This window comes from Ostrea edulis, chromosome 6, assembly GCF_947568905.1.
Source record: "Ostrea edulis chromosome 6, xbOstEdul1.1, whole genome shotgun sequence".
NCBI classification, from domain to species: domain Eukaryota; kingdom Metazoa; phylum Mollusca; class Bivalvia; order Ostreida; family Ostreidae; genus Ostrea; species Ostrea edulis.
Window position 1 is genome coordinate 25523198 of NC_079169.1, and position 27762 is coordinate 25550959.

Consider the following 27762-nt stretch of genomic DNA (forward strand, 5'->3'; position numbering starts at 1 on the left):
TTGTGACTGAATTATATCATAAGCTGTCAGTGGTGCTGGTATAGAAAATGCATGCACACCTGAGAAGAATGCACTCAGCTGATGACACACACTTTACATTTCACACATGGTTTATTTGGCCAAATTAACACTGGTATATTCTAATGTAGCATTAGGCTAGAAGAATGTGTAGATCTGCCAAGTTGTACATTTAAATGTTCTATAACAGGTCCACTAAGTCGACACTAAATCAATAGCTTATATTTAAATCATGAAATGACTATAAAGAATCTACCTACTACTCGGTCTGAACTGCACTTCTTGTAAACAATATGTGATGCACTCTGGGGGTTTCACCTCCATTAAGTGATAGGAGTTGTGCACTTGGCTGGGAGTTTGGATATCATGGAAGATGAAGCAGAATTTAATGAGGACAAAAATGAAAGCATTGGAGAATCGGAAAATGACCAACAAAAGACTTGTGATAAATTAAAACTAACAACGAATTGGAGCCCTGACACAAATCCAGTCGTATCCTCCGATGAGGACGATATGTGGGATAAAGGTAATGACATCATTAGTCAAAGAAAAAATCGGACGGAAAATGACAAATGCATGGAGCAGACAACTGAGAGCCAGTTACTTATGGACAGAAATTCTCCCAGTATCTCATTATTTGAAATCTTTAATGAAGACATGGCAGCAGACCAATACTATGAAGAAATTCAGGAAATTGTTCAACCCCAGACTGTAGATAAACTAGAAAAAATTGAAGAAGAATCTGATGGCGAGGAATTCCTTCAAGGTCATCCCATGGTCAGTGAAGACACCAGTGATAAATACTTTCCACAGAATTCTCAGGACCCCTCAACAATCGAACCCTCAGAAATCAGTCTTGATGAACTATCAGCTGTGATTGATGAAGTAGACATAAACAGTACAGATAAACCCCCAGCTCCATCAGTGACAGAAATTCATTGTTTTAAACATGGAACTGAACCTGTTTTAGCCATCAATGCATTCTCAGAGGAATTTACTTGGTTTCACTGTAATAACTCCAAATTCACAGAGAGAATGAATGATCGAGGTAAAGTCACCAAACAGATTTATATTGGGGGATGGACCAGTTCCTTTGTGGTTCTCCACTCAGGGGACATGGTTTACACTGAATTTGAAGGGGGTACCATGCAAAAGGTCTATAAGACTGGTAAAGTGGAGGAATTCTGGACCACTAAACCACTGATGCCCCTGGGGGTGGGGCTAGCCCTCGATGGGGGTCTATTAGTATGTCTTGTGGACAAAGATTGTTATGATGTCAGTGAGGACAGCATGCGAATGGTTCAACATCTCACAGAGGAAGGGCATTTAACAGAAACCTATGAATATGCAGATGACAAAAGAGTTCGATTATTTAATTTCCCCTATCGTGTGGCAGAAAATTTCAATACAGATATTTGTGTAGTAGACCGACAGTCGAAAGATGTAGTGATAATCAAAGTTGTGTCATTTGATAGAAGACTGAAATTTGTGTATCATGGCAATGAGAATACGAAGGAGCGATTTCATCCGTCCGGAATCGTGTGTGACACGTACTGTAACATCATTATTACCGACTTCAACAACCACTGTATTCACCTCCTCAGTGATGAAGGGGCCTTTCTCAAGTTTTTAACAACAGACACCGAGGGCCTAAAATACCCGTACTGCCTCTCACTCTACAGTAACAGCCGCCTGTGGGTCGGGTGTAAAGACGGAGTGATACGAGTTTATGATTACATTACTTAATCTTTGATATTTATTTAAACTAGCAAAGCTATTTGGATTTGGAAGTGATTTGAGAGAATGTTTTTAAAAAATAAATCTTTTAAACCCTGATAATGTCTGTAATTTTGGCACTCTCGTATGATGTGGACCAGCTTACATTGTTATCAAATATTCCACAACAAAGCACCAATCAATAACATCAATGTCTGCTAGGACAAATATTAAATGTACACTATTATCAGCCAGAACATAGATTAATCAGATTCAAAGGGGGCTATTAGTGCCCATTGTTTGCTCAGTATACTTCTATCATTGTAAAGGTATTTAACATATTACCTTGAAACCAGAGGATTAATGTTGTACTACAAGAGTAATCTACTGATACTTACAAATATTTTTTATTTTCATACACATCAAAAAGACCCAGGACATGGGGGTGCTCGATAAGCTTCATTATGGCTATTTCTCGTTCAACCTGGTCAAAAATAGAGAAACACAATCAATGTAGTTGCAGTCAGCATTTTCATGGTCACGACTCATTATATTCTCTTCCTTTACTCTTACAGCATTGCGTTTCATTAAAAACCTTGCAAAGGTCTTTTGGTGGGCACTAATCAATTGCTTTTGATTTCTACACCACGGCACTGCAGCCTTCATCAGACACTGTAAACCCAGTGTAAACATAAAACACCAATATTCATGCTTTTATGAATTGTCTTGTACACAATTCCATCTGTTTTATGGTAACATTTTATGTTCATACTCTGCATTTGTGATCAATATATTATTAACTTAGCGGATATACGAATCAAAATAACTATGAATATTAAATAATGTTTCATTCAATTGCTTTGCAAGAAATAATCAGATAAATCCATTGCAAACTTATAGATGAGGTTTTACAAAAATTAACAGAAATGACATGAACATCATTAAGAATATACTATGGATTTGTGACCCCAATATTTCACTACAGTGTATGAATCTGCTGCATCTTTTGAGACTTATTTTCTGAAATCTTGCATCATCAGATTTAGCAAACAGATTATGATTTATGCAATTGTTTAATTCGTTCATTATTGTATGAATATACTGGTACATAAAACTATTCTTAAGACATGCACTTATTTTCGCACTGAGGCAACCTTGTGACTTTACAACATTGTGAATATAAATGGAATTACCTACATAACTAGCAATATAAAATATTATTACTTTAAAAATTATCATGGGCTTCTGCATAGTTACAATCGATCTAATATCTATCAAGTATAGTGTACAATAACGAAATCCTGCTGTGGCCTTGATTACTGACCTTCATCAGTACCGATTCACTGAGTTTCTCCCTGTTGACTATCTTAATGGCCACTCGTTTCCCTGTAGCGCAGTGTACACCCATCTTGACTAGCCCTGTAAAATTCAAGAACTTTAGTATACTACCGTACAGAGTTTGCAATCCATTTTTAGCTGAATCTATCAAAACCGCAAACATCTGTATTAGCATAGAGTAAGCACGAGCCCTTCATGAGGTATAGTCACGTAAAATGATATTGAATCTTGCTTACAAATTAAGGAGGTACTCTACATTGTCATAATGGCTGACTTTCTTTTAAAACATGGATGAAAATATAAATATCAGCAATATTTGTCTATTCATTTTAAAATTCATCGCCTAGCTGAGTAGCTCAGTAGGTTAGCATGTTGAATGCTGAACTGAAATAGATCGCAGGTTCAAGTCCAGCAGGGGCTTTAAATTTTTTTCCAATTGACTGCATCTTTTGATTAAATAAAGTAAATTTGAAGTTTTCAATTTCAAAATATTGTTGTACATATCCTCCACTTTTCACCCATATCAAATTTCCCCAGTGTAGCATACCTCCTTAATATGTATACATTTTACTCAGGAATACTTGTGGGAGGAAAACCCAGCTAGAACATACAACGATTGTACAAATAGTGCATCAAATACCAACAATTAATATGAATTAAATAATTCTTAAAATAACTGATTACATAGATGGTGTTTGTCTTTCACAATATACACCAATTGGTAGTATGGTTATGCATATATTCTCTTACATAAGCAAATGAAACTGCACTGCAAGGTCATAAGGCATTAAGAAGACAGTTAAGAAGGGCTGTACAGCTGTTTGTTGTGAAGCATTAAGTGGACAGTTTAGAAGGGCTGTACAGCTGTTTGTTGTGAAGCATTAAGTGGACATTTTAGAAGGGCTGTACAGCTGTTTGTTGTGAAGCATTAAGTGGACATTTTAGAAGGGCTGTACAGCTGTTTGTTGCAGTGAAGCATTAAGTGGACATTTTAGAAGGGCTGTACAGATGTTTGTTGCAGTGAAGCATTAAGTGGACAGTTTAGAAGGGCTGTACAGCTGTTTGTTGTGAAGCATTAAGTGGACAGTTTAGAAGGGCTGTACAGCTGTTTGTTGTGAAGTAATGTGAACAGTTTAGAAGGGCTGTACAGCTGTTTGTTGTGAAGCATTAAGTGGACAGTTTAGAAGGGCTGTACAGCTGTTTGTTGTGAAGCATTAAGTGGACAGTTTAGAAGGGCTGTACAGCTGTTTGTTGTGAAGCATTAAGTGGACAGTTTAGAAGGGCTGTACAGCTGTTTGTTGTGAAGTAATGTGAACAGTTTAGAAGGGCTGTACAGCTGTTTGTTGTGAAGCATTAAGTGGACAGTTTAGAAGGGCTGTACAGCTGTTTGTTGTGAAGCATTAAGTGGACAGTTTAGAAGGGCTGTACAGCTGTTTGTTGTGAAGTAATGTGAACAGTTTAGAAGGGCTGTACAGCTGTTTGTTGTGAAGCATTAAGTGGACAGTTTAGAAGGGCTGTACAGCTGTTTGTTGTGAAGCATTAAGTGGACAGTTTAGAAGGGCTGTACAGATGTTAGTTGTGAAGTAATGTGAACAGTTTAGAAGGGCTGTACAGCTGTTTGTTGTGAAGCATTAAGTGGACAGTTTAGAAGGGCTGTACAGATGTTAATTGTGAAGTAATGTTAACAGTTTAGAAGGGCTGTACAGATGTTAGTTGTGAAGTAATGTGAACAGTTTAGAAGGGCTGTACAGCTGTTTGTTGTGAAGTAATGTGGACAGTTTAGAAGGGCTGTACAGCTGTTTGTTGTGAAGCATTAAGTGGACAGTTTAGAGGGGTTGTACAGCTGTTTGTTGTGAAGTAATGTGGACAGTTTAGAAGGGCTGTACAGCTGTTTGTTGTGAAGTAATGTGAACAGTTTAGAAGGGCTGTGCAGCTGTTTGTTGTGAAGTAATGTGGACAGTTTAGAAGGGCTGTACAGCTGTGTATATACTATAAGGTACTGTAAAATTCTTACTTCCAAAATACATCTTCAAGAACATGAGCCAGTACATTTTCTCAATCAGTCACAAATTCCATGAAATCACATGAAATTATAAAATACATGTTCCAAGATGTTTTTCTAACTAAAGACTAGATTATTGAGTTTTAACAATGATCTGACCAATGTTTTGAAAAGTGTTTGCGTGATAAATTGAGTTGTACAGAGAAACAGAACCACACCTGAATTTGAACCTGCATGGGCCCCTGAATCTCTAGTCAGGTGCTCTACCAACTGACCTATCTGGCATTGACATTTGTCTGACATTGAATTCATGTAAGATTTACAGATAATATATTTTTTCTCAAAGAAACTAAAATGAAATCGGTTAAGCAAGCATGTTGATAAAATGCAATGCTTTTCAATTATCTTCAACTTTCTTGGCAAAACCAAGGTTTTCATAATATTTTTTGTTATCAGTAACGTTTTTATCTTTTTTCCTACTGACCAAAAACTCTATCAGCATGATGCAAACTTTCACAAAAGAAACCACATGGCTTCAAATGAGGTTGCAGACGGTAGAATGCAACCTGTTCCAAGTCTTACCCACTGGAAGGTCTCCCTGATGGATAACTGCAACCTTTTTTTCCCTGTTTTCACAGGTATAGTTTTGATCTTTTGTTAGGATAAACAGTTTATTCAGCTGTTGGAGCCCAGCACGCTTCCCACTTAAAGAGAAAGCCTCAGCCACTGTGTGCCTCATCTCACCTCTTTTTTCCAGGTTTACGGAGGCTATTTATAGAAATCCTGATCTCAATTAGTGGTTCTACAAGTTTTACACTGCCAAGTCTCTTACAATTTAATGGCAAAAATTTTAACACAGATATAGCCACCAAAATGGAAAGAAAAATTAGGTGTGCAGTTCCAATTTTCTCATTTACATTGATTTAAAAGGATCAGACATATGCATATTTAATTGATACAAATTCTCCTATTGACACCTGCACAGGTGTAACTCGTTAGTGTAATGTACACCTGACACTCTCTGTGCTTATTACTTATTACATGCATTGTTATAGCTGACTGAGTTAACAATAAGCTGCCTCTCACAGAAGTTTGTGCTCCCCATCAGACACAATTACACAGCTGTATAACCAGCAATAATCAGTACACCATGCGTATGATTTCAATGATGCATCATAAATGATTAAGAATTTCAAAAATAGGGTGCAGGTATCCAATAATTCACTGTACATTTTGATAAATTGTATTTTTGCAAAAATTGGCATTGTTGATTGTACCAGTAAATGTAATCAGCCCATAGGCTGCACATTAGAATTTTAAAGCCTTACACTGTAGCTCTCCAATAGTCAGATGGAAACAAACTTGACTGTACATTAAATGAGGATGTTTGAATACTTATTTATTAATTGCAGCTTTTATGATCCCTAAGGAAAGAATATTTAGAAAACTTATTTACTAATTGTAGCTCTTATGGTCTTTAAGGAAATAATGATATCTGAAGACCTTTGCTATAAATATGTATGTACTCTTTACACCTCTGTTTTTGGATTTAACCTAACCCCAGGGCCAATGGTGCCTGAATCTATGCTACAGATTGCAGTAGCCTACTGGTTAGGGCACTTGCTTTGCAAATAAAGGTCCCAGTTCAACCTTGCATGGTCCCAGCACGATGCACGTCCAAGTATATGTTGGTGGACTTTTCTCGTGTACCAAGAGATTTGGTGTCCGGCAAACCAAGGGACCAAATCAAGTGGTGAGAGAAAAGTTTAATAACATACTTCATACATCTTTCACACAAGTAATTAAACTCTTTGAGGTTTCTGTTTAGTTTATTATAACATTTCTGTATTTTTTATCCTTTAATCAAGATCATCAGTATTTATCTTGATTGATGCAATTTTGTATTGACTGGGTTTGATCATCAGTACCCACAATGCAATTAGCTTACCTGTATTCAACAGCCAGGAAAGAGTCCATAGTGAGTAGTTTTCAAGCATATAAATAGGTTTTTTCTACACATTCAAAATATGTTCATCCATATTTCAAGACTGTATGTCATGTCTTTTCAAATGGATTACTACCTGTAGTTTTTTGGATATTAGTCACTGTAGGTGTCAGCATAATAAAAAAACTCACTGCAACAGGATGAATACCATGTTAGGTAACAAGAAATGTCTGTAAAACATATATGCCCCCAGTGGTGCAAAATTGAAAAGGGTCATTATACACATGCATCATTTAATTCATAGTAGTGCCCCAAAAAAAAATTAAGATATTGAGTAGACAATATCTTCCTATGTCCAAAGTGGATTTATCCTTGACCTTTGACCATGTGACCTAAAAATCAATAGGGGTTATCTATTCCTTAGGATGTACCAGTGTACCAAGTTTGGTGTCAATCAAGCAAATAATTCTTAAAATATAGTGGTCCAGGAGACAATATATTACCATGTCAAGTTTGACCCTTGACCTTTGACCATGTGAATAAAAAATTAATAGGGGTCATCTACTCCTTAGGATGTACCAGTGTACCAATTTTAAGTCTGATGTCTTCCAAGCAAAAAGGTTCTCAAGATATTGAGCAGACAGTATCTGCCTATGTCCAATTTGACTTTTGACCATGTGACCTCAAAATCAGTAGAGGTCCAAGTTTAATGTCTGTCAAGCAAAAGGTTTTCATGACATTGAGTGGACAGAAAATTCCTATGTCCTGATTGATCCTTGACCTTTTGACCATGAGACCTCAAACCAATAGGGGTCATCTACTACTTACAATGTACCAAGTTTGATGTCTGTTAAGGAAAAGGTTTTCAAGATATTTAGCGGACAGTATCTTCTATGTCCAGAGTGGATTGAACCTTGACCTTTGAATCAATAGATGTCCCTTTAATCTACTCATAACCAACCCACATGTGAAATATCATTACGATCAAGTGAAATGGTTCTCGAGCTATTGAGTGGACCTCATGTGGTCTAGACCATCTTACAGATCGACTGACAGATGCAAAGCAATATGCCCTTCTTCTTTGAAGGGGGGCATAAAACTTGTGGCGCTTCACCTGCAGCTGATGACATCTCTCTATAAGTGAAAAATTCTAGAATGGGACATAAAACAACAAACAAACAAAACCTGAGAATGCTTCAATAATACGAACATTTCTACTTTTGTCATTCTTGAGAAGAAAATTTCCCTACAGTATATTCCTCTGCAAATACTGATAATATCTCTGATAATTTTGATGAAATTCATTAGTATTTGTACAAATCAGAGTGTCTAGGATTTTCTGGGACAACTTAACCCTCCTACATTCCTTCAAACCCCCTACTGTCTGGGACAACCCTCCTACATTCCTTCAAACCCCCAATCTCTGGGAAAACCCTCCTACATTCCTTCAAACCCCCTACTATACCCATTCATTTTACAAGGATACTTTCATGAAGTTTTCGACTTTCCTGTCCAATGGTTGCTGAGAAGAGGAATTCTTAAACATTTCAGTTATTTCCCCTTGGAATGGGAATGGTGCCTTCATTTGAATATATCTGAGTCCCCTTTACAAAGTTTATTATGAAAGTCAAAGCCAAATCTGCTGTATTTTTCAGCAAAATTATTACTTTTCAAAATATATACTTGGCACCAAAACCTCGGAGAATATGTACACCAAGTTGGATTATCCTAGCCTTTATACATTGTTTGTACTTCATTCTTAGCCATGAAAGTATAACTTAAACCTTGGCAGGCATCTTCCTCTCACCATGGGAAACATGGGTACCAGGTTTGATTATTCTGGCCTATAATATCCCCTTCCCACAAGAGACTGACAGATGAACAGACAACAGACAGACACACAGATAATACAACCTGTATATGATGGTTGAACATGTGTACCAAGTTTGATTATCCTAGCCTTATCAGTTATATTGTTTCTATCTACAAAACTATTCATGTAAGTTTGACCTGTGACCTTGAAAATTAGTATTTAAAATCTTCCACTAATATTGGGAATATGTGTACCAAGTTTGATGATCCTAGCCTTATAGCCATGTACCAGTAACCTTGACCTTGATCTTAAAAAACAATAGTCTAATTTTATTCTTCCTCTAATCATTTGGGAACATGTGCACCAAGTTTGATTATCCTTGTCTTATAAGAACTGTTTCATTGAAAATGCTGTCAGATGGAGCTATGCCATAGCATCATATGACCTGTCTATGATGGGCATATAAAAATTCAGCAACTGAACCAAGAGAGCCACAGATCACTTAGACATGAACATCAATAACGCACTCTCATGGTAGTCATCCCAGGACACCGTAAGTCACCATGCCATCTTGCTATTTTGAATTACAAAAGTAGTGAATGCAGAAATAATCATTATGGACATTTAATAGGGTTTGAAATTATATGAATCCATGATCTGGTATTAAAGACCAATGAAATTGATATTTCTGTCACTTAGGTATATTTTCTTCAACTAAAGGGGAATTAAACAATCAAATAATAATTGCTGGATATGGACTTGGAACTTAGGAATCAGAGGTTTGGTATCAATATCGTGTTACAGTGAGAGGATCAATGCTGAATGCCACATGTGTATTTTTTTTGCCTGAAGGATGAATAAACGATTCCCTTAATGCCCAAACCTATCACAAAAATTAAGTTAGTCAATATGCTTCCAAATTTTGGGGTTATAACGGAAGCTATCTTATTTTAAATGATATAACACAGGTTATTGATTGCATCATAAAATCAATGACAGCATCGATCATCCAATTTATCTGGCAAGAAATGATCAATTCACACACAGAACAATCTTCAACATTGCACTTTATCCGATAGCAGCTGTGTTCACATCCTAAAACATGCAACAGATTATTTATGTTCCCCTTAAGCATACTTAAAGCCATTTTCATGGCATATTCTTTTTTTAATTCTGCTAATGAGGGATTTTCACAGGGAGGCCTTTTCTTTTTGATACAGTTATAATTAATATGTTAGTCTGTCCTAATACTTAGAAATTCTTCACAGGTTCACAGTATTTTCTAAATGTTTGTTAATTTTCCCTAAAATGGTGGATAATTTGAAAAAAAAAATATTCTAATTTTCATTGCACATTTCCGTATGAGCAGCATTCCAGATTTCATCTCTTGTCATTTTTATATACATTATTCTATATTTGGGCACACAAAGTGACAGCAGAGTGAGAATATAATTACCAGTAATGTTATGATTATTCGGAGATTATATATTGCTGGTGCTATGTGAGGTGGTTTTGAGATTGATTTTGTGTGATATAGTCTTATGTGCATGAAGTTATATATCCCAGCAAAATATTTCTACCATGAAAACACCAGAGATGCATTAACAATGCATTGCCAACATGACTGGCAAACTCGGCAACATTCATTTTACTTCCCCGAAACCTCCAGTCCGCAATGCATGTTTCAGTAAGTGACAAAGGCAACACAGATTATATTAGTGCTGTGTATGATCCAAGTTCTGACACGGAAAGCCATGCAGCAGAGGATGAAGCAGCCACACCTCACCTATAAATCCATTTCAGTACAGGTCAATGCAGTGAGGGTCTTTTTTTTTTTTTTTTTTTTTTTTTTTTTTTTTTTTTTTACATACCACCATGTAACATGAAATGTAATCTGATCTTAACTCTTGATATTTTAAATGATGGACCTATTTCTTTAACTCCTAAATTCCAAACACTTGGCAATAAACCAGTCAATACCTACTACAATGTCTTCAATGACTATAGGGCCTATAGCTCAGTGTTAGATCTCATGAACACCAGCTCCAATAGTTAGTGCTCTATGGATTGATGCTAATAATCTTACGTGTCCAGAGCATCTAGGTAATCTCTCCGAGTCTATCTCTCAGTAATAATCTCATATGTTCAGAGTGTCTCAGTAATCTCTCTGAAATAGTCTATGTCTCTGTGACAGCAAATCTGGCAGTAATAATCTTGTGTGTCCAGAGTGTCTCTGTATTCTCTGTGACAGTCTATCTGGTTGTAATATATCTTGTTTGTACTTCGGATTTCAAACATTTCGGTTAAGCATAACTGAAGAGACATTATTTGTCGAAATGCGCATCTGGTGCATCAAAATTGGTACCATATAAGTTTTACATGGTAATCTCTGTAAAATAATCTCTCTGTGATAGTCTATCTGGCTGTAATAATCTCATATGTTAAGAGTGTATCAGAAATCTATCTGTGAAATTCTATCTCTCTGTGATAATCTCATGTAGTGTCTCAGTAATCTCTCTGTGACAGTATATCTGGCTGTAATAATCTCATGTGTTCAACTTATGACACCCTTATTGTGTCTAGTACTCCTGTTATCTCTGTTATTATCCTGAGTTTCCAGTGTATCTCAGTGACAGTCTTGTTTGTCAGTGTATTTCAATGACAATCAGTGTATCTCAGTGATAATCAGTATATCTCAGTGACAAGCAGTGTATCTCTGTGATAATCAGTATATCTCAGTGATAATCAGTGTATCTCAGTGACAATCAGTGTATCTATGTGACAATCAGTGTATCTCAGTGATAATCAGTGTATCTCAGTGACAATCAGTGTATCTCAGTGACAATCAGTGTATCTCAGTGATAATCAGTGTATCTCAGTGACAATCAGTGTATCTATGTGACAATCAGTGTATCTCAGTGATAATCAGTGTATCTCAGTGACAATCAGTGTATCTCAGTGACAATCAGTGTATCTCAGTGATAATCAGCGTATCTCTGTGATAATCAGTGCATCTCTGTGATAATCAGTGTATCTTAGTGATAATCAGTGTATCTCTGAGATAATCAGTGTATCTCGGTGACAATCAGTGTATCCCAGTGATAATCAGTTTATCTCAGTGACAATCAGTGTATCTCAGTGATAATCAGTGTATCTCAGTGACAATCAGTGTATCTCAGTGACAATCTTGTGTGTCAGTGTATCTCAGTGACAATCTTGTGTGTCAGTGTATCATAGTGACAATCTTGTGTCTCAGTGTATCTCAGTGACAGTTTTGTGTGTCAGTGTGTCTCAGTGACAATCTTGTGTGTCAGTGTATCTCAGTAACAATTGTGTGTGTCAGTGTATCTCAGTGACAGTTTTGTGTGTCAGTGTATCTCAGTGACAGTCTTGTGTCAGTGTATTTTATTAAAATCTTGTGTGTCAGTGTATCTCAGTGACAGTCTTGTGTGTTAGTGTATCTCAGTGACAGTCTAGTGTCAGTATGTCTCAGTGACAATCATGTGTGTCAGTGTATCTCAGTGACAGTCTTGTGTGTCAGTGTATCTCAGTGATAATCTTGTGTGTCACTGTATCTCAGTGACAATCTTGTGTGTAAGTGTATCTCAGTGAAAATAAGTGTATATCAGTGACAATTTTGTGTGTCAGTGTATCTCAGTGACAGTCTAGTGTCAGTATGTCTCAGTGACAGTCTTGTGTGTCAGTGTATCTCAGTGACAATCTTGTGTGCCAGTGTATCTCAGTGACAGTCTTGTGTGTCAGTGTATCTTAGTGACAATCTTGTGTGTCAGTGTATCTCAGTGACAGTCTTGTGTGTCAGTGTATCTCTGTGACCATCTTGTGTGTCAGTGTATCTCAGTGATAATCTTGTGTGTCAGTGTATCTCAGTGACAGTCTTGTGTGCCAGTGTATCTCAGTGACAATCGTGTGTGTAAGTGTATCTCAGTGACAATAAGTGTATATCAATGACAATCTTGTGTGTCAGTGTATCTCAGTGACAGTCTTGTGAATCCAGAGTTTCTCAGATATCTTTCTATGACAATCTCATTGACCCAGAGTGTCTTGGATATCTCTTTGCAACAATCAGGACAAGGGGGAGGATGTAATTCACAAAATTCTTTAAAGGTACAGGTGAAATAAACTTAAACTTGGATTTCTCGAAGCCATTAATCTCTCAAAGCGAAATCATAATCCCAGTTTTTCTCTGTAACTAAGCAAATCTACTTTTGATCTCTCAAACTTCCAATCTCTCTAAATTCTTGACCTCTCGAAGTGAAATTTGGTTCTCATTAAACACCTTTCATTGTTTTTCACTCTACATGATACATGGAAGTGATGGTAATAATCATTTCCACTTGGATATCTTATCGAGATAACATTGCATGCCTGGAACGTTCATTAGGTGTTTACCTGATACAACACCTGTACTTCTTTTGGGAAGTAAATTTTTTAGTTTAATTGTACAATTTTAACAACCAAATAGCTGTATGACACTACGTATAATTTTCAAATACCTGTTTTGACTTGACAATCAGATGGCAAATTTGAAAATTTTTGAGAAATACAATGGAAAAGGATATTGTAAATATACACTTCCTGTCACTATAAAATCTGAACCACAATATCCTGATTTAATTCAACCTTCAATCTCTTGATCTCTCTCAGTCTCATCAAGATGCCTTGGACTATTTCAATTCATCCATATAACATGCGAAATTCATTTCATTATAAAAATAATTGAGAAACTCTCTTGTCACAGTATAGTGAGTTTTTATAAAAACGTCTAGACCCCTGTATAAGTGCTGTGGTAAAATTTATCCAGGACTATTGTATGAAGCTAATAGCCGTCGCGTATTGAGTCCTCCATCTGAAGCCACTATATGTAATGTATCCAGAAACACCAATACGTCAAGAGATGATATGATTGTCACAATTATACTGCCTCCCTCTGGTGCAGGCTAGACCCTGTAGCTTCCGCACTGACATAATAAAGATTGATTTTCCCAATGTATCATCCAGAAAGATCTTGGGAAAAGAACTTAAAAGTGGTCCACATTTACCCTGCAGGATACTGACATGAACCAAACATTCCACGTCATAAAATATTCACACTTACTAAGGACTACAAACAGCCAATCTCTACTATCCAACAAAAAGAAAAAACCCACAATTTTCAGTCACTGATATTCATTAGCTGATAAGTTCAGTTGAGCTTCTGCTCAGATTCACACACAAATATTCTAAACAACAGAATCAATATCATTGAGAAAAATAATGCTCACATTTATCCTTATATGGTGTATATGTGTCATCTGATCTCCCTTAAAATATCTGCACTAAGATTAAAAACATACTGCTTGTCAATCAAATACCAAACAACAGCTCAGGCCCTGATTGATAGATTTGGCCAAGCATATCAACTGCATGGGCATGGATCAGATGGGATGAGTTGATAGCAATTATCTACAACTGCAAAAATTATAATCTCACAGTATGTTTGGTACATACATGTATGAGTTGAATTTTTGGGAAAAAATCTTTCAAACTTAAAGTTTGAGTTTTATTTGTCAATGAGCAGTCAATGTTTGAGTAAAATCTCAGATTTAAGTCCAAGTTTTGACTAAAGTTTTTCTGAGAAATCCAGGCCTCAACTAAGTATTTGAACATTAGAAATAAATTATAGTCACAGGTAAATTGTTTCCTGAAGAAAATGTTGTTAAAAAAAATCCCGTGCAATTTTCAAAAAAGATATTAGCAGCGATTCAAGCTATATTTGCTTATAATAATTAGGAATGGGATTCAGCTAAAGAAGAAATTCCCATAGTAGCAGCACCAGCACTACTGTCTTAATCCTCCTTCAAGCATCATTAACCGAATTTCCGGATTGCCTCTGTCAACCATGCATTCTTGCTGCACCTGGTGGCCCATGCAATAAACCACACGAAATGATGGCTAACATTCTCAAACTAATTATAGGTCAAACAATAAAATAAATCAAAAGTTGTCATAATCCAACTGAAAAGAACTGTTCCTACAAAAATAGACTGTTGTTAAGTTAAATATCATACAAAAACCAATTTAGTATATAGGCATATTTGCAAATCATTTACAAGTCTAAAAATTCAAACTTCCAATTCAAATGTTATTTGTGACTCTTTAATACATGTAATTGATTATAAAGGAATAAATACCTATGTTCACATACTTCAATCATGGTCTTACAAAAACAATGGTTGCATGAGATGTGTCCTTTATCAAAATTTATTTCTCATATTCATATGTTGTAAAATCTAATTTGTTTATTACAAATACAGACAGTCACTATAAAACCAGAGGCACATATAGACATAAACTGGTTCCCTGCTGATTGGTGCTACACACAAACAACGGGTAAGCGGTACTTTGGTTAGCCCAAATGAGCCGATTTCATTGGTCAGTTGATATTTATGTCTCACTAGAGAGATTCCGAATGGTAGAGTCGTTAGTCTATTTATGACATCAAAGTCTACTGTGCTACGTTACGAAGTTTCGTGTTGCATAGGCCTACTTCACTGTATTCGTAACATAGTGTAGTTGACTGTGACGTCAAAGTTAACGTCGTTGTTATTTTGAAAGGAACTTTCTTTATACGCATGAAATAACGATACAGCCCGAATCTTGGCCGTCAAAAATTGGCGCTTACCTGTTGTACCCATAGAGAAGCGAGATCAACAGAGAACCAGTTTAATATAGACAGTCACTATAAAACGAGAGGCACAAAGGCCTTATTAGTCACTGAGTATTAGTTAAAAGTCTTAAGGGTGAAGAAATCTATGATAATTTTCCTGTTCTGCAAATATATAAACTAAATTCTAAAATTCAGCAGCAGTTTAAAACAAAATGTGTTCTTTTAGAAAACATCAATGCCTCAGAAAATGCCCAAACTGATGAAAGACTTTACATACTACAGACTGTTCTATAACACTATAGGACTATTTTTGCACCTGCCCATTATACAGTAATCACAAATCCGGGATTGCAAAATTCACAATTTTGATACATTTATACAGTATCAGCAGCCCAACCCTGGTACCAAAACCCCTCCTTCTTGGATCATGAAATTCACAATTTTGGTAAAAGGCTACCTGCTCCTTCTATATATCCATTCAGTTTCAATTTAGTATCAATAACATTAAAGAAGATGTTGTTTAAATGTTTTACATATAGATACTATATGCCAAGTTTGGGCTCACCCTAGAGTCAGAACCTCTACCCCAAGGATATTGAAATTTACAATTCTATTAGAAGCCTTACTGCTCTAAAAGACTGTATTTAGTTTTTCTTACAGATGTGCAATTGTAGACAAGATTTTTGAAAATTGATCAATAATTTTTTGGAAGTTTTTGTCCTGCCCATAAGGTTTCATGGATGCACGAGTACTATTTATCCCCATTGTCCCAAAGACGCTTCATACCAAATTTGAAAAGAATTGGATTGGATGTTATCAAGAAGTTAGAAATGTTTAATTGTTAACAGACAACAACAGGCACAGACCAATAGTCACCTGAGTGATTTCGATGATCTAATAAAACAGCACAGGATATTTAATGGACAAATGTAAATATTCATATTATTCATTTGAAATAGTTATATTTATAACACTATAGCATGAGATTTGTACATCTGGCAGCAGATAAGTTTATATCAGTCGCCAGGGTCAATGTTCTTTAAAAGAGAAACAAAATTTCATTCCTTGAAGGTAATAATTATATTTAAATCAAAAATCAATTTCTACAAAGTAATCTAATGGAAATTCAAAGTAGAAGTGAATTCATGGAGTCAATGTCTCCAATGTTTTTTCATTATGGCAGCTGCGATAACATAGCCCTCCCCGAATCTTAACATTTTTATACGCCCACATAAAAATGCAGGCTTATTATGCTATACCACAGTCGTCCGTCTGTCCATCCTTTTATCTTTGTCTTCACAACTCCTCCTAAACCCTTTGGGGATTTTGATGAAACTTGGTACAAAGAAAGATCACAATGTGGAGATGTGCATATTACAAGGGGAATGCTGCACCACTATTTTTAAAGGAGTTAGGGCCCTTGGACTAAGATTTATTTTATGCAAGTACATTGTCTTCGCAACTCCTCTTAAACCCTTTGGGGAATTTCAATGAAACTTAGTACAAAGGAATATCATAATGTGTAGATGTGCATATTGCAAGGGGAATGCTGTCCCACTATTTTTGAAGGAGATACAGCCCTTGGACTTAGATTCGTTTATAAATGCAAAATACATTGTAATGCCAACCAAATCCTTTTGTGGATAATCCTTTCTTGTTCATATTCCTGGGTCAATAATGTATGCGAGCATATATCATATACCGGTTTAGCGGTGCCCTATTTTTGCACACGTCAGAATGATTAGAACTGGAGAGGTCAATATGATTGCAGCCACCACTATGAGGGTATACAGTTGATGGAAGTATGGGGTAATTTGCGTAATCAGAGAAGCCAGAAAAGCAGACATTATCCCTATCCTTCCATCATTCTTGTATGCCCATACTACAAACAACCTAGATCATCATTCTTTTTTTTTTTCAATAATATATATTTGTAAAAATTGTTATACAGAAATTTTTGTTCCCTGATATGAGCACAAACATGATGTGCCCTGTTTTACAAACCCTGTATCATCAACTTAATTTCATTCCTTTTTGGAAAAAAAAAATCTGTAGTTTTCATTATTTTGTAAGTCCAAGGGCAATAACTCTGCTAAAAATTATCTAACTGCAACCCTATTCTATAGTAACTTGACCTGTATATATTCTTATGATATATGATCTAGGCCTACATTCTAAATTTCCATTCAAAGTGTCTGTAAATGACTGATATAATGAGCAGAAACTAAGAATTGTTGAAATTTTCAAAATCCAAGGGACACAACTATGTCAAAAATTACTCAAGCAGAACTAAATAAATACTTGACCTGGATATTCTCATGATGTATCTATATAAAAATTTCAGTGTGTATCCATAGACAGATAATGAAAGGATATTGAATTATGATGGAAGGATGGAAAAGGGCAACACTATGTGGCCAAGCCATTTCATAGCAAGGGTAAAAATGCTTTCCATGTAATTATATTTGAATTGTGGTCACAGTTTCAAATAATTATATCATACTTTCATGTAAACTAGTTGACTCTGATTGGTTGAGAAACATTTGATAAAAAATATTACTATACTTTTTTCTTGTAAAATACTCGAATCTGATTGGTCGAGAAGCATTTGAAAAAACAAATTGTTACCCTCTAAGAACAGAAAGTATGCGCTCCAGGGTGATACTATCTAGCAACAGGTAACAGTACTTGACAACGGGTGATATTATAAAATATTATCACATAATTTATGTGCATATGGTTCGCCAGAGATTGTTAGACGACGTCATTTGAGCGTTTGTAATAAACGCCAATGCCCGCATCGATATACAAAATATTGCATGACTGTGATTGATCAAATGTCAACAGACGTAAGTTTTTCTACATTGCTGTTTGTATAATATTAAGTATAATAAAACAAGTATTGCATGTAGTTGAGGGTAACATCGAAAATTTTTACGCACCGAGAGACCATTGTCAACCTCGGCTACACCTCAGTTGACAATGGTTTTCTCGGAGAAATTTTCCAATGTTACCCTAAACTACATGCAATATTTGTTTTATTATACTGAATGTTATATAAACAGCAAAGCAGAAAAAAAAATATGTCTGTTGACAATCATGCGATGTTTTGTATATCAATGCAGGTATTTGCGTTTATTACAAACACTCAAACGACCTGACGTCTAACAATCCACAGCAAACCGTAAGTGCATAAATTTGACGCATGTGATAATTTTTATAACATCACCTATTGTCAAGTACTGTTATCCGTTGCAAGATACTATCACCCTAGAACATGTGCTTTCTGTTCTCAGAGGGTAACATCAGATTCAAATATTTTACATGAATTTCAAAGTACATGTATAATAATATGAAAAATGTTTACTGTGCGGATTTCATGCATCTACGGTCTACCATCAAAAACATACCATGCTTCATTTACAGTTTGCCAACTGTAATAGTTTTATAACATTCAACTATATATATACATGTAAACAAGGGTAACATTGGAAATTGTGATCCCCTGAAAAACCATTGTTTACCTCATCTCTGCCTCAGTCAACAATGATTTTCTCGTGTTGACCAGGGTCAATGCACTACATGAAGTATGACAGCATGAAGCATTGCAATTCATATCCTCATGTATTTTCAAAAATAAAATTTATTTTTTATATTTATATTCTACTTTCATTTTTGTCAGCATTCCCAGCTGTTGAAATGAACGTGCTATATTTATCAAGATTGACATGGGCATTGTTTACAACTGCAGTGTGTTCATGAGGAACTGGCTATCATTATAATTTGTAAAAAAAAAAAAAAACCAAAAAAAAAACAAACAAAAAACATTGGACATGTAAATATGATAAAAAGAAAAATATATGTCAAACTCCCCAACATCAGCCCTTGACCAATATCAGTCCTTGTAATGCCCCCTCACACTGAAGTTGTGTGATACAGATAGTTGTGTGTTATTTCTATTTATATTTAGATTTCGTATAGGTATGTATATCACAGCTATAAAATGTGTGGTACAGAAAATAATTAAGTATATGAATCCAACCCCCACCCCCAACTCCCACCCCCAGTAAAACTTGAAACGGTAAAAATTCCTCTTAAAATACTGCAACATTCTCCAACTAAATATTAAAGTCTTTGCAAAGTGTTCCAGTGTTCTTAAATCAATGTTTTGGTCTTCATGAATTTGTCTATAATATAAAAGTCCAAGGGAATAGGGACAAAAAGTATTGAATGGTTTTTAAAAGAGAACAATTGATTTGACATATTCATACCAGCATCATACACTGTCTGTGGACCACAAGATATCTGTGCAGTACATAATCGCAGGGTATTGATTTTTATACTGGAGGAATGCCATCAGCCCTGTAACATTGTCTGTGATCATTGACCAATACTTCCCTGTCAAGCCCATTCTGTTTCCTCCTTTTTTGAGAATCAAATGAATAAATAATGATTTAGATATCAAGTCCATTAGATAAGGTTAGAGTGTTATCATACACTGAATCAACATTTGTGGCTGATCATGCTGATACTGGGAGTTCATATGGCTCCAGCGTCTCCTTATTTTGGTAGAGTCCTCATAAGCCTGTGTAAGTGCTTCAGCTACCCTCACAGTACAATATTCTTCTGATGAACATAGGACTTCTTGGATAGTTAAAGCATTGTATTCATGAAGAAAATGTAAATAACAGCATAAACTGACCTTAGTCTTAAGAATAACTTTAACCTTAAAGATGCCCTTCAGTGAAGTACGTTGGTCAACAAGTTTGGTCATAATAGTAAGCATGCTATGTGTAAAGTTTGGTGAATTACAATGCATAGGTAAAAGAGTCTGGCCTAACAAATGGATAAAATGACAAACATACGTGATAACTATATAACTCACAGACAAGTTGAAAATGTGGCAACTAAATACTTCATGGACAAGTGGCAAATGTGGCAACTAAATACTTCATGGACAAGTCGCAAATGTGGCAACTATATACTTCTTAGACAAGTGGGAAATGTGGCAACTATATAATTACTCATAGACAAGTGGCAACTATAAATACTTCACAGACAAGTGGCAAATGTGGCAACTATATAACTCACACACAAGTGGAAAATGTGGCAACTATATAACTCACAGATAGGTGGAAAAACAACTTTATATTGCAGATAGACAAACAGATGCATAGTGGCAACTAACTGAAAAAGGTGATTCAGAAAATAAAGAAAGTGAACAACCTCATGAATCCTATAATGAATAATAAATTGTGAACAGGGCAAGCACTGTTACAGCAGACCCCTGGAAAACCCAGAGGTGGGATCAGGTATGTAGGCATACATGCTGAGGAAACAAGTGGCAAATATAGGCTTCTAGTATTTTTTTTTTTACATCAAAACCAATAGGGGCCATCTACTCTTAAGGGGAAACCAGTGTACCAAGTTTGATATCTGTCAAGCATTGGGTTCTTCAGACTTCAGATATTGAGCAGACAACAATTGGTCTACCAACCCACAGAACAACAGGTGCAAACCAATATGACCCTTCTTTTGAAGGGGGAGCATAAAAATAAACTGCAGCTCCTAAATTTTCTCCCTTACGTCCAAACCCCGATTTAGGGTTATAGAAGCTATTATAATAAATCCATTCAGTTCAAACAACTAACCATAAATGGAGTTGCCCAATGTTATACCTCAAGCTCTACAACTTTATTCCAAATCTGAACTTCCTTGTGACATGCCAATTGTGTTTTGAATAGCGAAACAATGGAAATAAATCATGGATAGTTCTACCAAAAATAAACTAGAAAAAAGAACTTGTAACCATGAATTCAAAGAGACCTTGACTTTGGAGATATGACCTTGATTGAAGGAATTCACACTCTTAAACCTAAAGCCAGATTTTTGAAGTATGAATATCAATAAAATTGAATACATTGGTTTAAGGAGAAACATAAAACAGAACAAAATCGTAATCATCGATCCAGATATAACACATTTATAGTGCATACATCACAGCCATCCTTCCCTCTTCATTCTCTGAATATCGTACAGCCCCATTCTTCTAACCGACTGGGAAAGCCAACCATCGGGGAAAGCCGACCATCAGGATAAGTCAGAACATGTTTTTTACACATCCTCTCAAAGATGCTGCAATAACACACAATCAGTGGGCTGTTTTTATCCCTGGTGAATGATCCTCCACGCTACTCCATGTGCTAGCTTCAATTAGATCTCCCTGAGAGTTTATAGCTGTTTAACCCCCTATACTCTTCAGATTTCATCATCAGACTCAGACACCAATTACATATTTCAATGCCATCAAATTGAAGCTAATTTAATGGATGTGCTACAACTTCTGGCTTTAGTTGATCCAAATACATGTACTTATATTTACAAGCTGAAGTTTAAAGCTTTTGAGATGTTACAAAGAAAACCTAATTTGTTTCCTTCTAACTAATGAAGAACTACTGTCAGAATTAAGGTTTATTTTCTATACCAGATGTCTCTGAAATCCGTTCAACATATTTTATTGTTGAATATTTCACCTATTCGCTCATCAAAATAAATGCAAATAAAACACCAGCATTCTTTGAATTAATTCATGTTAACACATTTACAAAAGATCAGAATTACTTTACTGCTTAACATTTACCAGTGAGGTTCATTACATGTGCACAGAAACAAAAATGCTTATCCTATAGGCTCTGCCTGTTGCCTAATCCTATTATGTTATATATAAAAAAAAAAAATACCGTTTAAATTAATATTTTGTCAATTCTATATTCCAGATGAAAACAAAAATTCTGAGAGCATTGCTCCTTAAGGTATCCGATCCATAAAAGCATTTATTTTCAAAAAAAGTCAATATCTGTAGCACTAAATCTTTTGTGAAAACAAAATGCCTAGTAAACTAATTCTAGATAAAGATAAAACAGAGAGAGAGAGAGAGAGAGAGAGAGAGAGAGAGTAGATGATGACCAGATCTATTTATAAAGAATTAGATTTTTTTTGTTAGTTATCTCCCCTTGCAGAAAAGTAGAAAAAATTAGATATTTCCATAATTTGTATGGTGACCTTTGCTTTTCTTTTTTTTTTTGAAAGACCATGGTAAACGGAACATTTTCACTATGAACTTTCTTTGGAAATTATATTCTAGTTGACTTCATATCAATATGTCTGAAATGTGTTTTTCTCATAGGGATTAATGTTAATCTCTATAACAGATATTTTGTCTTGTCAATTTTCTAAATTCTTTTGGTGAATCACTGTGTATGTTAATTATCTTTTATTTGATACCAAATTTTGCATTACATAACAATTAATTCTTGAAGAAAAAAATTGGGGGTTTTATGGATCGGATACCTTAACCACTACCCAAATGTAATAAATAAAATCTGTACTAAGGAATATAATGCTTCGGTCACCCATGACACGGAAAAGGTAAAATTTGATCCAGAGTTGTTCAGATTGATTGATTAATTGATTGATTGTATATTGTTTAATGTCCCTCTCGAGAATTTTTCACTCATATGGAGATGTTAGAGTTGTTCAGTGCAACAGCATATTTCATATGGGGATAAAGTGCAGGAAAAAATATTTGATGCAAATGGACATAACTCTTGTAAAAGTGGCCTGGTCAATTGAGACAAAGTCAAACTTGATCTAAATAGGGCTGAAACAATACATCCCCTTTACAATATAATGTGTAATGCAATACTTATGCCACGATTCAATATATTCAATATGATACATCGTACAAAAGAAACCAATAATAACTTTTTCGTTTAATTTGATATGAAATTATTATTAATTCTATTGATATGACCAAAAATTGGTTGGAGAAAGCTAGCCAACATTTCTTGCCATTTTCTGTTTTATCAGGCCACCAGAACTGCTATTCTTCACAACAACACATGATTGACAGCAACAATCTGGGCGCTCTGTAAATGATATTTGACAATGGAAGCTGGTGTTGTAACTTTGAGAACTTTTTATTTTATCATAAGCTAATCATAAAGCTTGAATTGTCGCTAATTTGTACAGTGATTTTTGACAATGATTTCTTCAAAATACAATTTGACTGTGACTGATGTATTTCTAATGTTTCAATTGAATCTTTAGTTCAGGTAATTATCGAATTGAACGTAAGAAAAATAAAATACTGCGAATTTTTTTTTTTGCGGTAGATGAAAGGGGTGGATACACCTGCAGTTAATTGTTATAAACACATCCGAGCTCAAGTCAACACACTTGGTCAAATCCGTCATTCAGGGTCAAATCTATTGTCTCATATTCACACCCCCCCCCTTCCCCAAGTGCAGAGCTCTCTTAAAATTTGATAGCTCGAAGACAAAGAGAAAGACACACCAAGGCAACCATTGAATATAACCTCCCTGCCAAAGGTATCCACAACTGTTTTTATAGAGTCATTGTCCAACAACTTAGATGTGGGGGTCATCCTTTATTTATACAAGACTAAATAGCTATCTGGGGAGAGAAAGATGAAGCAGGTATATGAAAGTGAAATGAACACCTGTTGATAGAGAAATTAGCCTCCTCTCTATAGTTTATTTATTGATTGCTATTGCCTGGTGTTGTACATTTTCATTATCTCAAGAAAATCAAAATATCTTTGGTTTCATCAAAGCAACATACTAAAAAATTCTTACATTAGTTACACACTGTTAAATCTTAGCAGAAAATTTCTCAGCAATAAATTCATCAAACTTTCAAAGGTAAAACGACATTGAAGAGGCATCAGAAATCCACAAGATTATCTGCACAACTATAATAATTTTATTATCTACTTTGTTTTGGGTTTGATAAATTATCATTGATTGATTGTATATAGTTTAATGTCCCTCTCGAGAATATTTCACTCATATGGAGATGTCACCATTGCCGGTGAAGGACTGCAAAATTTAGGCCTATGCTCGGCGCTTATGGCCTTAGAGCAGGGAGGGATCTTTATCGTGCCATACCTGCTGTGACACGGGACCTCGGTTTTTGCGGTCTCATCTGAAGGACCGCCCCATTTAGTTGCCTCTTCCAACAAGCAAGGGGTACTGAGGACCTATTCTAACCCCGATACCCATGGGACAATTATCATTGAACATCAAAAAGCTGCTGCAACTGTCCGGTCATCCTGTGTACCTGTGTCATTTTATATCTAACAAGAATTTTGTGCATAAATGTTGCCTAATCCCAACAGATATAGCTTCATAACAGCCCGTGTTCAGATTCCCTCTCATTTAGCAAATCTGTGAGATTGCTTGTGCAATAACCCACAAATCAATAGAAATCATCCCGCGGAAATCTCTCACCTGTAAATTAAAGATACAGGTAGCCATCCATAAAACACTCACACACAACTACTGGTCATAGTGATCTACTAATTAGATACACTGGCCTTGTGATTGATGGGTCTAGTCAAGATTTCCAATTCATTAAATGCACCTAAATCACTGCTATCGTAGCATGTATAATTTGTAGAATACAGAGTGAAGTCCCCTACTCTATAGACATGTCATTATTGTGGATATACAGTAAATTTATAAAGGTTATATACTATATATAGTCATGAAATTTCTTTCAACAATACTCTGAATGGCAGAGATTTTGAAAACTTCTACTAACAAGCAGGATAATCGGTTCTACCTGGGAAAATTGTGCAAGACCGATACATTTCCAGCAGGAATCACACAATTTATGAATAAAGTTAAACGAATTGCTGAATTACATGTGTTACATATGTAACATCTTTTAATTTATTATTATACACATATTCTCTTTCAAAAAGCAGCCAAAACCGGCCCTGTCCCCACTGCTGCTGAAAAGTACCCTCAGGTTGCTTTTCTTTTTTATATGCCCATCTCTATCAGGGTTCTATTTTTTTTTATTTTTGGTCGCCTTTGTGAAATATCTAATTGGCCAGTTAGACATCAAAGCTTCAAAACTAACAATGCATATGCAAACCAAAAGTAGACTTTGATAAACCAAAATGGGATATATTACGATAAAATTAATATTCCAAAAGAACAATAAAAAATTTGGCAGACCCTGGTACTGACAATAATACAATTTTTGACAATATGTCTGCCAGGACTGGAGGTATGGCCGCTTTCAAGAACTCTGTTATAGTTCCAGATAACAAGACATTATTGTTTCCCCAAGGTTTTAAATAATCAGGTATCACTGTACATATTCCCTTACATTTTTATGCCTGCCGCTTACTGACAAACATGTAAACACATGAGGTGTGTAATAAGCTATCCAAACACATAATCATCAAGCCAATGAGTCAAAGTAAGCAAGACCTGAACTGTTTCAACAACTTTTCTTAGTCATGTGCATTCAGACTCAGTACAAGCACAGGTCATCTAGCCTATACGCTATACTAATTTAAGATATAGTATTCAACCAAAGTACTGCACTGCCTATATTTGGATCAGAACCTTGAAGGGAAGTTGTAAGCATAGTAATATTTTACCTGCTTACACCCATTGATCAACTTCTTCAATACAGATCGCTGAATGAATGGTGCATTTTGATTGAAGAATTGTGTTTGAGGTGTTTCTAGAATCTACAGGACTTTTCTGTAAAAACAAATTGTGTGCAAAAACTGAATCATCCATCTTATCAGACCAAAACATTATGAGTGTACATTATACTAACATAGAAAAAGATCACGTCCCAAAATTCATGTGCTTACAATTTAGTACCAGTGCACAGTTCTATCGAGTTTCACAGCTCTCATTTGTTTTAGACTGTGCCTAAGACTGTCGAAATTGAAAAAAAGAACCAACACTTTGTCCAAAATATATATAGAATTTCAAATAAATTAATAAGTAGAATGAATGAAAGCAAATATCAATATCACCAACATATTTTCAATTATTATCTAAAGACACTAAAATAAGAAGCATTTTGAAACCAATATTCTTACGGTTTGCATATATTTGGGAAAATCATACTTCACTATCAGGGAAAATGAGTAGTTTCACATTGGAAATGGGGCCCTCTATCAGACCCAGTGTAAGATTATCAAAAGTCTTGTTGTATCTATAGGTTGAAATTTCCTGTAAATCAATTCATATGGAAGTAAATCTCTGGCTACTAGTAATCAGGCACAGGCAGAATTCTGACACCAACAAAACCGTCCAAAATACTCCCTTGGACTGTTATTACATACAAATGTATACTTATCTCTCTCCACTTAAATAACCCTATAATAATGCTAACAGCATACCTTCACTCAGATGGTTCACTGACCAAGTCAGGCCCTAGTTCACAGAGATTCTAAATGTTAAGTCAATAATGCTTTCACTAGATAAACAGTTTTAACATTAGCCAAGATTCTACTGTTTCACCGGTTCTGCCAGTCATAGCAAAAAGTATCATTATAATGCTCTTTAGAGGCTATGCCTCCCGACTTCTCTAAAGAGAATACTCTAATACTTTGTACTAATTTATATCATGTGTATGATCAGTATTTAATTTCATCACATGCACTGATACCTTGAACTGAAACGTTACAAACAATAATTTAAAGGGTACATTAGCTAATTAGGTTGATTTTTTCCTATTGATTGTGTGATAAAGGTGACAGCCAGTGCAGTGATACACAGGCATTTTGAATTAGTCGTGGAGATGGCACGTACCCGTTTGTCCTTTTCCCAGGGTCTTCTCCAACTTGTAGGGTCCCACATATTGTTCCTCCTTGTGTCCGTGGGTGGTCCGTCCCTGGGGACGCGACATGGGGTTGCACCAGGGGAAAATAAAGACTTCTCCTACAAGAACATCTATTTACTATTTTCCAAATTCACGGCGATCGATAGCGTTTTCTCCGCCATTGAACAAGAGATTCTCGGTTCATTTTTTTCTCTCTCAATTCATCACATTTGAATACGTCCCAGGATGCAATCCAAATCACCAAGAAACCGATAAAAATGCTCTTGCTTGAATCTGCTCATTAAATTAAAGGTGCTTAGCTTTCCTGTCTGTTTATCGGACGCCAGGAAACCTTCGTGTGATTCATCCTCGCATCAGCAGCTCATCTGGTTTTCAATGTTGAAGAGCTCGTGCAACGGAAGATAACTTGTTCAGGATACACGCAAGTTCGATTTATACTTAAAACACGGGTTTTTCAATCATTTACTATTGATAAACAGTGTGAACGCTCTCTCCATCCTCATTTTTTGTCCATTTGTGATATACCAGTATATAATCGCGTGACAAAGGTTATTTCCCAAAGAAATTTTCCATTTATAGGCTAT

General features: G+C 35.6%; 1 protein-coding gene across 5 annotated transcripts in view; it reads right to left on the reverse strand.

Annotated features, from left to right (window-relative positions):
• Positions 1 to 27568, reverse strand: part of LOC125683016 (serine/threonine-protein kinase BRSK2-like) — a 59107-nt gene extending 31539 nt beyond the window's left edge. For 4 of the 5 annotated variants that reach the window (XM_056142169.1, XM_056142168.1, XM_056142167.1 and 1 more), the window contains exons 1-3: positions 27148 to 27543; positions 3059 to 3153; positions 2133 to 2218 (exon numbers count right to left, since the gene is read on the reverse strand). In XM_056142169.1, the coding sequence (XP_055998144.1) occupies positions 2133 to 2218; positions 3059 to 3153; positions 27148 to 27244 (278 nt within the window). In that variant the 5' untranslated portion in view covers positions 27245 to 27543. Of the gene's footprint in view, positions 1 to 2132; positions 2219 to 3058; positions 3154 to 27147 lie in introns of all 5 variants that reach the window. The other variant, XM_056142166.1, reaches the window with a different exon arrangement.
• Between the last annotated feature and the right edge of the window lie 194 nt (positions 27569 to 27762).